Source organism: Branchiostoma floridae, chromosome 13 (assembly GCF_000003815.2).
Source record: "Branchiostoma floridae strain S238N-H82 chromosome 13, Bfl_VNyyK, whole genome shotgun sequence".
Classification (NCBI taxonomy): Eukaryota; Metazoa; Chordata; class Leptocardii; order Amphioxiformes; family Branchiostomatidae; genus Branchiostoma; species Branchiostoma floridae.
In genome coordinates, this window is record NC_049991.1 from 10,051,394 (window position 1) to 10,063,685 (window position 12,292).

At 44.1% G+C, this 12,292-nt stretch overlaps 2 protein-coding genes and 1 pseudogene across 2 annotated transcripts; all 3 read right to left on the reverse strand.

The window, feature by feature from the left end:
* Positions 1-551: 551 nt before the first annotated feature.
* Positions 552-4,459, reverse strand: LOC118428932 (actin-3-like). Its single transcript, XM_035839228.1, has 5 exons — positions 4,219-4,459; positions 3,667-3,909; positions 2,438-2,684; positions 1,628-1,819; positions 552-1,259 (listed from the first exon to the last, which is right to left on the reverse strand). Exons 1-5 carry the CDS (start codon positions 4,342-4,344, stop codon positions 937-939), a joined length of 1,131 nt encoding a protein of 376 aa, XP_035695121.1. The 5' UTR covers positions 4,345-4,459; the 3' UTR covers positions 552-936.
* A 532-nt stretch (positions 4,460-4,991) lies between these two features.
* On the reverse strand, positions 4,992-8,341 carry LOC118428930 (actin, adductor muscle-like). The gene is made up of 6 exons (XM_035839225.1): positions 8,022-8,341; positions 7,681-7,836; positions 7,079-7,318; positions 6,713-6,959; positions 6,169-6,360; positions 4,992-5,816 (listed from the first exon to the last, which is right to left on the reverse strand). Exons 2-6 carry the CDS (start codon positions 7,807-7,809, stop codon positions 5,491-5,493), a joined length of 1,134 nt encoding a protein of 377 aa, XP_035695118.1. The 5' UTR covers positions 7,810-7,836; positions 8,022-8,341; the 3' UTR covers positions 4,992-5,490.
* Positions 8,342-9,939: 1,598 nt separating this feature from the next.
* Positions 9,940-12,086, reverse strand: LOC118428490 (annotated as a pseudogene).
* Positions 12,087-12,292: the final 206 nt, after the last annotated feature.

Below are 12,292 nucleotides of genomic sequence, written 5' to 3' on the forward strand. Positions count from 1 at the left end.
CGAGGGCTATCTACCACTCAAAAATCATGATCACAGCATGTCCAGAACAGGAGATATCAAAAATTGAGGTTCTGCTGCAGTACCTTAGCAAGCCGCTAGGGGGCCCATTATCGAGCTTGACCTTCGTTTTCCCGACCCCTGCCCACCTACCAAATATCATCGGGATCCATCCAAGGCTTCTCGAGTTATGCTGTTAACAGACACACAGACAGACAGACTCACAAGCCCCAAACATAACCTTAGCCATTCTGGCAAAGGTAATAAGGACAGCTAGCACTGATTTGGGAACTAATTTTTGCGACCAGACGCAGTATGGCAAACTGAGCTTAAAACGTTCCCCATTTCGGAAACGCATAGAGCAACTTAAGCACGATCATCCATTAAACATGTAGAATAGATAAACAGAATGACACGTTGGAAGTTTCATTGAAATGTACCATATCCTGTACAAGTAGATATAAATAGCATTATCTACAAAGCTAAGTATTGCCATTACTTAGTGATCATTATCTGAGTTCCTTTGATAGAATTTACTTCAAAGGATACGTAAATTTATTTGTATCATCAAGGTTTATTCGTTTCCTTTACGTATATGATACATTTCATAGAGCGGTGTATTCATGATGTAGTCTAATAGTAGAAAAATACGTACCTTTGCCACAATAAGTATATACAACCAAACCTGTAAAAAGTCTAAAAACCACATCGATTTTCTGTTCAGGAAGTAAATGAAAAACGTTTTTACTATACACATACCACTATATACAACTATACGCGATTTACACTATTTGTACGCTACAAATTGTATCGTAACAGAATATAAAAGTCTGTAGAGTGCATGGGAAAGGACAACCTCAAACCAACAGCGCACACTTCAGAAAAGACGCTGGAGCCGCATATTCCTCGTTTGGAACAGAATATAAAAGTCTGTAGGGCCTAAAAACATTTACGATGTACCATAGTCGGACCAGTCTCATCGTATTCTTCCTTACTGATCCACATCTCTTGGAATGTAGACAGGGCCGCTAGGGTGGAGCCACCTTGCCAGGCCGCGAGCTTCCTCTCGGGAGGAGCGATGACGTTGATCTTCATGGTGCTGGGTGCCAGGGCGGTGATCTCCTTCTGCATACGGTCGGCGATGCCGGGGAACATGGTATTGCCACCGGACAGCACGGTGTTGGCGATATCTCGCGTAATGTCCACGTCAACTCTTTTGATTGTCTTAAATGCGAGTTCGTGGACGCCTGGCATTTCCATACCTGAAGTTGAAACAAAAAGGAAAAGATCTCATACAGTTTCTTTTAAGTCCTTTAAAGTGTTTGTAACTTTCTCATTTTTTTCCATTATTCTCATTTTCTTGCTAATTGTGTCTGCGCATTTTCCTGCCATCTTGCAGGACCAACTTTGGACCCGGGCCTTCCCCTCCACGTCTCTCTTTACAACATTTTCTGAGCCTGTCACTCAACAATATTTAAATACCTACGGATACACATCATAACGTTTTCATGAAAATAAAGTTAAAGACAAAGGCGTTATGCCCGAATGTACATCACAATATGAAGAGTCACGCCGTAACCTGAAACCATTCTCTATTAAACGATTACAAATCCGATGAACATCATTTCACCTATTAAACCTGGTTGAAACAGTGCCTCTGGGCAGCGGAACCTCTCGTTACCGATGGTGATGACCTGTCCGTCCGGCAGCTCGTAACTCTTCTCCAGAGTAGAACTGGAGGCGGCCGTGGCCATCTCCTGCTCAAAGTCCAGGGCGACGTAGCACAACTTCTCCTTAATGTCACGAACGATGTCCCGGTCACCTTGATGAAAAATGTACTTGGCGTTATTACTGGCCATCACATCGACATTCCAAATACATGAACTTGAGACAAAATTGATATATAGCACGAGGGAGTGTGTTGATATCATCCCACTCTCTTTTTTTCCTTGGCCCAAACTAAAATCAGACATTGGATAGTTTCGTACTTGTTGTCGCAAAGCATTCTCCTACGCAGATGGACCACAGTCGTGTCAAAACCTCCTGTGTTTACCTCTGCTTTCTTGAGCACTCAGACCAGTTAGGGACCGCCCTACTTATAGATATTAATGAGCTTGCCCTTATATGGGCAGTCAGCCGTTGGGGATCGGGCGTAGGAGGATGGAGCCATGTAATACGTAACATGATTGTCTGATAGCTTCCCAGTGGCCTTTGCGAGACAGCTTGCGACAACAAAAAGCCCAAGAAAAGCCTATTCTCTGATTGGTTGACAGCTGGTTTGTGGCGACAATCATAATAACTACTGATAGGGCATGAGATAGCAGGGCCCCATAGGCTAATGCCGTTGGGGACCGGGCGTTAGGAGGATGTCGCAAAGTTGTATCCCCTCTAATTAAGAAGTTACACTGCACAAGCCATTGTCCTTTTACAATATACACACCTGTTGTCACGAAGGTGTAGCCCCGCTCTGTCAGGATCTTCATCAGGTAGTCTGTGAGGTTCCTCCCGGCCAGGTCCAGATGGAACACGGCGTGCGGGAGGACGTACCCCTCGTAGATCGGCACGGTGTGGGTCACACCGTCCCCGGAGTCTATCACGACTCCCGTGGTGCGGCCACAGGCGTACAGGGACAGGACAGGCTGACTTTGGAGGTACATGGCGGGAACTATGAACGTCTCGAACATGATCTGTGATTCGAAGTTGGGTACAGGTTAACAACGACAGAAAGGTTGCTAAATGTAAAGTGACCAAATGGGTAACAGGTACTGCTTCTTAAAATAGACACGGGCAGCATTTGAAGAAAGAAATCCACTGGCCTCAAAGCCCTAAAAAAGACTATGGGACTAACTTTACCTTCTGTCTGTTCTTCGAAAGTGGCACTGTTAAAATAAGCTACCAACTTAAGTGCAGAGCCACATATATGAAAGAAAATAAGAGAATATACTTTTAATGAATTACACAGAAAAAAAAACAAAGCCATACTTCAACCATCTCCGAACCCATGCAAAAATGGACTGTTCCAAAAGTGAATATCAAAAACGTCAACCTTCGCGCGAGAATGGACTATTCGTGAGGTACTTCCACTTAAGATGGACCAGTTCAAAACAATTCTAAAATACTGGACTTTGCATATAGTCAGCCCGGTCCAAAATTGAATTTAAAAAAAATCACCCTTGCAAGAATGAATTAATTCTTAACCCCCACCCCTCCGCGAAAGAATGGACTGTCTCAGCAACACCCCTATGTATTACACCCCTTTGTCAGGTCTGACAATAACAGGTGGGTCAATAACAACCTCTAGGTCGTTGACCCCGGGACTGCAAGCTTAGAAATCCCACAAACTACCCCACAAGTGAATCATTTTGAAGTGGGTTATGCCAAATATCATAGATGGATCCTTTGAATAAACGTCAGAGTACAGGGGGCAAGATAGGCATTACATATACATTGTATATAAATGGCCTAAAAACCTCAATAAAATCATTTCAAAAGAAGATATGAAAAAATGAATGGCACCTAGGTATTTGTCCACTCTACATTTGTGCCAAATTTTAGGTCATTTCGCCCAGAAATGACAGAGATGAATCGATTTGAAGATTTTACAGGAAACATCAGGAAAAGTAAGATATTTCAACCCATACCTGTGGTATGGTTGAAATATAATGATACCTCTGTTATCTTCTCCCTGTTGGCTCTAGGGTTCATAGGCGCTTCCGACAACAGGACTGGATGTTCCTCAGGGTCCACACTGAGCTCGTTGTAGAAGGTGTGGTGCCAGAGCTTCTCCATGTCGTCCCAGTTGGTTATAATGCCGTGTTCGACGGGGTACTTCACTGCAAGGACACCCCTTTTCTGTATTGCTTCGTCACCGACGACGTAGTTGTTTTTATTTACCTTCTGATCTTTAAGAGTCTGTTAGGAAATAACTCGGTTTTTATAGCCACTCATAATTAGTCATGGAACATTTCAATTCCTTGTAAAACTACAAGCACAACGTCTGATATAGCTACCTTTAAATCTTTACCTATAACAGTCTTTTACTAGAAGTAAAAGAATTAAGATTGTTCAACAATATTCATGACACCATCTGACTTACAAAAGTCTAAGAATGCTACTTGAATCCATTGTGAGAAATCCTTGCTCAGAAGACAAATATTTGAGATATATGAGACAAAAATATATGAGACAAACAAAATATTCATAACTATGATGCTCCCTTACCAGACCTCTTGGCCTCCCCACAACAGACGGGAAGACTGACAGTGGCACGGGGTCTCCCGCGAAGCCGACCTTACAGGTACCGGAACCGTTGTCTATAACCAGCGCGACGGGTTCATACTCACACATCTTCACTGTATACTATATCTGTCACTCATAGACTCATTATTATGGGGTAGTACAGATAATAGGAGTGTTTTCAGATGTCTTCCAAAATTCACGGTGCCCGGTGTGACACTTCCTGATTGTTCAGCATAGCCTGACCCCTGACATCTGACCTCACAGCTTATCTTACCTGGATACGTCTCTGAGAATGACGTCATTTCTATAAATAGGAACGAAGCTCCCGACTGACATCGATTAGGGAATTAGTATAGAAAGAAATATCTCATGATCTTCTATTTTTTATGGTAAGTGGTAATAAACAGCTCTCCATCTTCACGTAGGTAGCTAATAAAGATAATCTGTGATTTTTATTGCAATAGAGGTTAATACTTTCACTATGTTTCTAGTCATGACCATGTCCAAGGCAGCTATATTCAATTATGTTTCTTGGCAGCCGACATAAGTTTAGAGGTTAAGGTGTAATCCGATCACTACCTAGCTTTGAAATGGTTATCATACTAAGGATAGCACTAATTTGGGAACGGACTTTTGCGACCTGACGTAGTATGGCATAATGAGCTTAGAAAAAGTTTCCCACTTTGGAAACACATAAAGCAACTTAAGCACCACACCATACGCATCTAATAAACATGTAGTATAAGTAAGCAGAATGACACGTTGGAAGTTGTATTGGAATGTACCACATATCCTGTACAAGTAAATATAAATAGCATTATCTACAAAGCTAAGTATTGTCATCGATTAGTGATCATTTTCTGACTTCCTTTGATAGAGTTTACTTCAAAGAAACCGTCATGTAATTTATTTGTGTCATCAATGTTTATCCGTATCATTTACGTATACTTAGTTCCTTGCATTGCTGGGAAGGAGCGTTAGGGCCCTGTCACATTGGTCGTGCGATCGTCGTACGATCGTTAACTTCGGGCATTTTAGAGGACAAAAAATGTACGTCTCCTGCAAAGTTCAACTTGGTACACAAAATGCTGGTCGGGTTCCATGTCGGTGGTTGGTATTGTCACGGCCTACTTGAAAATCCTATGGCATCAAAATCATAGAACGATCGCACGACCTATTTGACCGCGGCCTTACATGCTTATTCTAATGGTTAAGGTGACACTGCGATACAAGCAGCTTTGGAATGAACGACGACTAGAAGCATTTCCTGTGGACAATACCCGGCCCGGACTCGTCGTACTCTTCTTTACTGACCCACATCTCTTGGAAGGTGGACAAGGATCCAAGGATGGACCCTCCGATCCACACGGAGTACTTCCTCTCGGGAGGAGCGATGACTTTGACCTTCATGGTGCTGGGTGCCATGGCGGTGATTTCCTTCTGCATGCGCTCGGCCACGCCTGGGAACATGGTGGTACCGCCCGACAGGACTACATTAGCGTACAGGTCCTTACGGATGTCGATGTCGCACTTCATGATGCCGTCATACGTCAGTTCATGGATACCATGTGCCTCAACACCTGGAATAAATCAAACGTTCATTGAAGATAAGGTATTTCAATACCTGATTTTCCTTTCAGGTGTGTCTTATGCCAACGATGAATGCAAATAAGGACCTGATTTGTATCATTGATGAAAATGTCATACCTCCTTACTAGTAAATGATATGAATTTCATATTTGTGACATATGTAAGCTAGTTAAAGGTAAACTCGCCATGTATGGATTACGTAAATGTTGTGCTTTCGATAAGTTTATGATTTTGATTTGATCTGACCTTATGCTTTTTTGTGTACATATTTATGTATCATCGGATGGTGTTGTGTAAGACTGTATGGTATTGGTATAGCTATAGATAATGTCATTAGCGTACCAATAAAGGAAGGCTGAAACAGTGTCTCCGGGGCCCGGAACCTCTCGTCGCCGATGATGACGATCTGTCCGTCCGGCAGCTCGTAGCTCTTCTCTACAGCGGAGCTGGTGGTGGCTGTGATCATCTCCTGCTCGAAGTCCAGGGCGACGTAGCACAACTTCTCCTTGATGTCACGGACGATCTCGCGTTCAGCTAGAATGGGAAAATGACGTTAAATTATGTGTATCTCAAAAGCTCGGACGAACCTGTTGTCAATGTTGCTTTGAAATACTTTGAATTTTGAAAGATATTTGGATTGGTTTATTCTCAGGTCACATTTCCACACCGGGGTCCGGCCGGGTAGCATGTCGGAACGAAAAGTAGGATAACAGACGACAAAGCACCAAAAAACAACAACTTAAATGATTCGTCATGAGCACAATTTGTGCATGTTTCTTGGTATGTACACAAGTCTATTTTTCGTTTGGCAGCCCAGCCGAGCCCCGTGTGGAAATGTGACCCAAGCCAAAGGAGTTATGCACTGGTTTATTGCAAATTAACGCACCTGTACTATTGAAGCTGTATCCCCTCTCTCTCAAGATCCTCATCATGTTGTCTGTCAGGTCCCTTCCGGCCAGGTCCAGGCGCTGGATGGCGTGAGGAAGCGAGTACCCCTCGTAGATCGGCACGGTGTGGGTCACGCCGTCCCCGGAGTCCATCACCAGCCCCGTGGTGCGGCCGGAGGCGTACAGGGACAGCACGGCTTGGATGTTGATGTACATAGCGGGCGCATTGAAGGTCTCAAACATGATCTGTTGTTTGACAACAAATCGATATCGTCAAACAATGGAGCAATTTTGATCGATGCAAAAATGTGACTAACTTGTTAGTATACAAGACAAATAGACAAACATTTCAGTGTACTGCATACCTGTGTCATCTTTTCCCTGTTGGACTTTGGATTCAGAGGCGCTTCTGTCAATAGAACGGGGTGTTCCTCCGGAGCGACACGTAGCTCGTTGTAGAAGGTGTGGTGCCAGATCTTCTCCATATCGTCCCAGTTGGTGACGATGCCGTGCTCTATTGGGTAATTAAGTGACAAGATGCCCCTCTTGCTCTGGGCCTCGTCACCGACATAGCTGTCCTTCTGGCCCATGCCGACCATTGTAGCCTAAGTGTGTGTAAATAGATTTAATCAATGACCAAACTTTTACAACAATTGGTTTTACAATTGTTGTTATAGCAGTTTATAGTGATTTCGCAGCCATACTGCTTTTAAACGTAGTCTGTACCAGACTCACTACGCTGGCTGTGATAGGGTGAATTTTTGCCAGGGGAGTTTTGCTACCAGAGGAGTTTGTCGGCCTCGGGCCGGAGGGGAAACACGAACCTTAGCGTAGACTGACCCCCTGGCCAATTTCCCGATTATTTTGCCCAATTCTACGATCCCTGTCCCCCCATAGGAAGGCCTGGTGGAGGCTATATTAAACTATTAACACAATGTTAGAGTCTATAGCAGAGGAAATGCCTTACCTGGTGCCGAGGCCGCCCTATTACGGACGGGAAGACGGCCCTGGGCGCGTCGTCCCCCGCAAACCCGGCCTTACACATGCCGGAGCCGTTATCCACGACCACCGGTGAGGTGTCCTCGTCGTCACACATGGTTGGTTTATACTGCTACCGTTCTACCTGCGTTTTGTAACAAAAGACATGTGCTTAAGACTCAAAAAGGTTTAAACCAAATTGTGGGCGGAGCCTTAAGTCAACAAGTACTACACATGATTTCACTGAGGGGTGGCGACTACATAGCAGAATAACCAGGTAGCGCGAACGAAGTCCACAAAAATGATAAGCTAGTACACCTGAGTACCTACCTGTGAAGTTGAATGTAATACAGGGGATGTCTGTTCGTCTTGGTATACCTCTTCAAGACACACACCTTAAGTGTCGATATCTCTGTCTAAACTACCTGTCTGATTGAGTGTTCTGAAGCATGCGCAGTGTGGCAGAAATGGGACTTTGGAAATGTTGTATTTAGGGACCACCCCAAAAGTACATCATTGAGTCATAAAGGGGGAGAATCATGAATTGAAATAATGGGGTGGGTACAAATTCGTCCCAAAACAGAAGTAGTATATATGTGAACAAGAAGATAAACACAATGATGGTGGCACTTCCGAGGCAAAGTTGTCACACAAACCATGGACCGAAACTTCCCTGTCCCCCCAACAAACAGACTTGCTGATTTTTCTGACCCGTCCCTTATGTCTACCGGTATATTGAACATAGACGAACCAATCAGAGGCAGACAATGGTCACCAAACAGTAGTTGTCAACCTTGCCCATATAAGGCGCGTTGGTATATCATGAGTCGTTAAGTGCGTTTGTTTTATACAATCTAATGTGTACTTTTTAGGTAGACACATGTCAGATGTTATCGCCCATGCCCCCAAAATTGGGGCATGACAAAACATGCTCTACGTTGTATCCAAAATCCAAACTTTTGTTGTCTTCTATAAAGCATAAAAGATTTCTTAAACGTAAGTTTCTAATGTATGGGAACTTTTCTGAGCCAAATAGAACTTCATTCGCTAAGTCAACCTTGTGTATTTTATCAGGGCACCTCCCATAGCCAGGGAGTGATTGCAAAGGAGGTGTGGCAGTTCATTTGACCAGCTGACTACGGGTACAGAGGTCGTTATTTTATCACCTCAAACAAAGAGGGGGTAATTACATTGGAATGGTACTTGCCAAAACTCACACTGTGTTTAAAGTGTGTATTTTAACCATTGAAACAATAAATATCGGCGTTTCGATAATACATATTTTGCATATTATTTTCTTTGCATTCACGAATCATCATGAAGATTGATAAACTCTCTTGTAACCATCCTCTCAATATAGCATTCTGTGAGGTGAACGCGATAGTAACGTATACACAGCTGACTGTCGATGTCAAACATGCAGCACAGATCTAAATGCCAACAGTGCCGTCAGACACGTCAGCTTGACACGTCTTGACATTAGCTACATTTACTCATGATAACCTCATGGGGGTCAAAGAAAATCAAGAGGAGTTCACAAAGATACCGATGAAATTCACCCCATTGTACATCCGTACACCGTCCTTGTACCAGACATTGGTTTCCAAATTAGAATTGAAATCATATATAGATACGTGTTGGGTTGGGAGGGGGGTTGACATAGACAGGTGCTCAAGGAAACCGCCCCCTCCGTGGAACCACCCCATATCACGTGACTAAGTGAACGATACCGGTATATCTCCTTATTTGGACACAATGTGATTGTATGCACCTCGACCTATCACATGTGTATGTAGCATGTGCAGGTGTATCCATTAACAGGTGTATTTAGCCTGAGGCGTAGTAGCCACTCTCATAACGCAACGGTGTTTTCGCAGGCATACCATCGCCAACGTAAAGGCTCTCTACATCTGTGATTTTCTGACACTGAGTTAGTCAGTTAAACAATCAAACAAACAACCGTGATACACCGGATGACCTTTGGACCAAAACAACATGGACGGAGCTCAGAGAGAGTGTTGTAAATCGCGTCTTGGCCATCTTACAAGCCACTGAGTGGTATCAATCCACGGTTTCTTGCAAACTTTTAAAGCTATTTTAGTACATGTGCAATATAAATTTAATATGCACTTTTTTGTGAATAAAAGACATTGATGCAGATGTAGATTCGCAACACAATCGGAGTGTGAGGGGAGTGTCCCAGAAGCTTAAGGCAGGAAACAATGTCCACCAATGACAGATAACAAAGTGATCTTCGTATGAAATGGTTTATTACTATCAAACTTGCCTATATTTAGCACTTTGTTAAAGCTAGACAGGTTCGCGTTACAAATATATTGTGCCATGCATCTAGGTTTAGGCACGGCACTCTCGAGATAAATTTTCAAATCTATCAAATAATGTACAATTGATTCAGGGAATGTGGCGTTATAGCTTTGTGTGCTGTTTTCTAATTGGTCCACAAGCGCGTCGTGCATGTTTGACATCAGCTTTGCCTGCAGATATTAGTCAGATGCTAGACAGCAAAGCGTCTGGTTTTTACTTTAAGACAAACAACGAAATTCTAACTTTTTGCAGCTGCCTCAAACTACATTTTATACAAATGGCGGAAAGCGGATTGAACATTTAAAAACATTTCCTATGAACGATACCCGGTCCGGACTCGTCGTACTCATGTCTGCTGATCCACATCTGCTGGAAGGTTGAAAGGGAAGCGATGATGGACCCTCCGATCCACACGGAGTACTTCCTCTCGGGAGGAGCGATGATCTTGATCTTCATGGTGCTGGGTGCCAGGGCGGTGATCTCCTTCTGCATACGGTCGGCCATACCGGGGTACATGGTCGTTCCTCCTGACGTCACTACGTTGGCGTACAGGTCCTTACGGATGTCGATGTCGCACGCCATGATGCTGTTGAACGTGGTCTCGTGGATGCCCACTGCTTCCATACCTGCAAACACAAAACGTACATGGTATGACATATACCGAAGACAAAATCATTTACTTTCTTTTTTTTCAGCCGCCTTAGCAAATGAAAGCACACATAGCAACTTATCTTTCACATTCGGCAATATGATGAAAGTTATGCCGATTTACTCTTCCAAAGAGAGATTGTACCACGACAGCGGATAGTGACTCACCGATCATGGATGGTTGGAACAGAGCCTCCGGGCAGCGGAACCTCTCGTTACCGATGGTGACAACCTGTCCGTCCGGCAGCTCGTAGCTCTTCTCCAGGGCAGAACTGCTGGCAGCCGTGGCCATCTCCTGCTCGAAGTCCAGGGCGACGTAGCACAACTTCTCCTTGATGTCACGGACAATCTCCCTTTCAGCTTTGGAGAAAACCGAATATCAGAATCATTTCATAATACAAGATACATCGATGGCAACAAATTCACTTTCATTTTGCATTTTGCATGATCCCTTGCCAGTGGACAGTTGTAAGTATACAACACGATTAAAAAGAATCAATGTGTTATCAGCGTGACCTACCAGTGGTAGCAAAGCTGTATCCTCTCTCGCTCATAATAATCCTGAGATGGTCTGTCATGTCACGCCCGGCCAGGTCCAGACGCTCGATAGCGTGCGGCAGGGCGTACCCCTCGTAGATCGGCACGGTGTGGGTCACGCCGTCCCCGGAGTCCATCACGATCCCCGTGGTGCGGCCGGAGGCGTACAGGGACAGCACGGCTTGGATGTTGACATACATGGCGGGAGAGTTGAACGTCTCGAACATGATCTGCGGTTAGATTGACAAAAATGCTCTGAATAAGCGTTGAAAGTTGGAAAAACAGATGACAAAGTGTAGTATGACAAAGTGTATGACAAAGGTACACAAATCTAACCAACGGTTTTCTGTATCAGAACCTTACCTGTGTCATCTTTTCCCTGTTAGCCTTGGGGTTGAGCGGAGCCTCTGTCAGCAGAATGGGATGTTCCTCCGGAGCGACACGCAGCTCGTTGTAGAAGGTGTGGTGCCAGATCTTCTCCATGTCGTCCCAGTTGGTCACGACGCCGTGCTCGATGGGGTACTTCAGGGTCAGGATACCCCTCTTGCTCTGGGCCTCGTCACCGACATAGCTGTCCTTTTGACCCATTCCGACCATCACACCCTGGACAAAAATATACAACCCATTTGAGTCTAAGTCTAATCTTGAAGCAAGAAACATCTGTGTGGCTGTGTCATATATAAAAATATGAACAGCGAGGAGGACCAGCTGGGTTGCACAATGGGGGCTTGAAGATATGATATTGGGTGGTGAAAGACATAAAAGAAATGGGACTCAGATTTCAATCGTTGCTAGACGAATAAGAGTGTGATTCAATTTGCTCAGCAGTGACCTAACATTACTGTGTGCATGTACGTCACCGACGTAGCTGTCCTTCTGGCCCATGCCGACCATTAGAGCCTATCAGAAATAATGACGATTACTTTAAGAAATAAAAAAATCCATTTTTCTTAATCTACCCCGCGTTCATTCATTACAGTAAAATTACTAGTTATATGAATCTAAAAGGTTGCATGCTGACATGTTTTGCCTATATATCAAGCCATGATCTACTTAGCCTTAAGACTAAGAAAATGTTCTGACCTGGTGTC

Coding starts and splice junctions, on each gene's coding strand:
- LOC118428930 (XM_035839225.1), bottom strand. CDS start 7,809: ATGTGTGACGACGAGGACACCTCACCGGTGGTCGTGGATAACGGCTCC. Junction 6,361..6,712: donor ATACAGCTTCAATAGTACAG/GTGCGTTAATTT, acceptor TTCCCATTCTAG/CTGAACGCGAGATCGTCCGT. Junction 5,817..6,168: donor GTTTCAGCCTTCCTTTATTG/GTACGCTAATGA, acceptor GATTTATTCCAG/GTGTTGAGGCACATGGTATC.
- LOC118428932 (XM_035839228.1), bottom strand. CDS start 4,344: ATGTGTGAGTATGAACCCGTCGCGCTGGTTATAGACAACGGTTCCGGT. Junction 3,910..4,218: donor TGGGGAGGCCAAGAGGTCTG/GTAAGGGAGCAT, acceptor ATTTCCTAACAG/ACTCTTAAAGATCAGAAGGT. Junction 1,260..1,627: donor GTTTCAACCAGGTTTAATAG/GTGAAATGATGT, acceptor TTTCAACTTCAG/GTATGGAAATGCCAGGCGTC.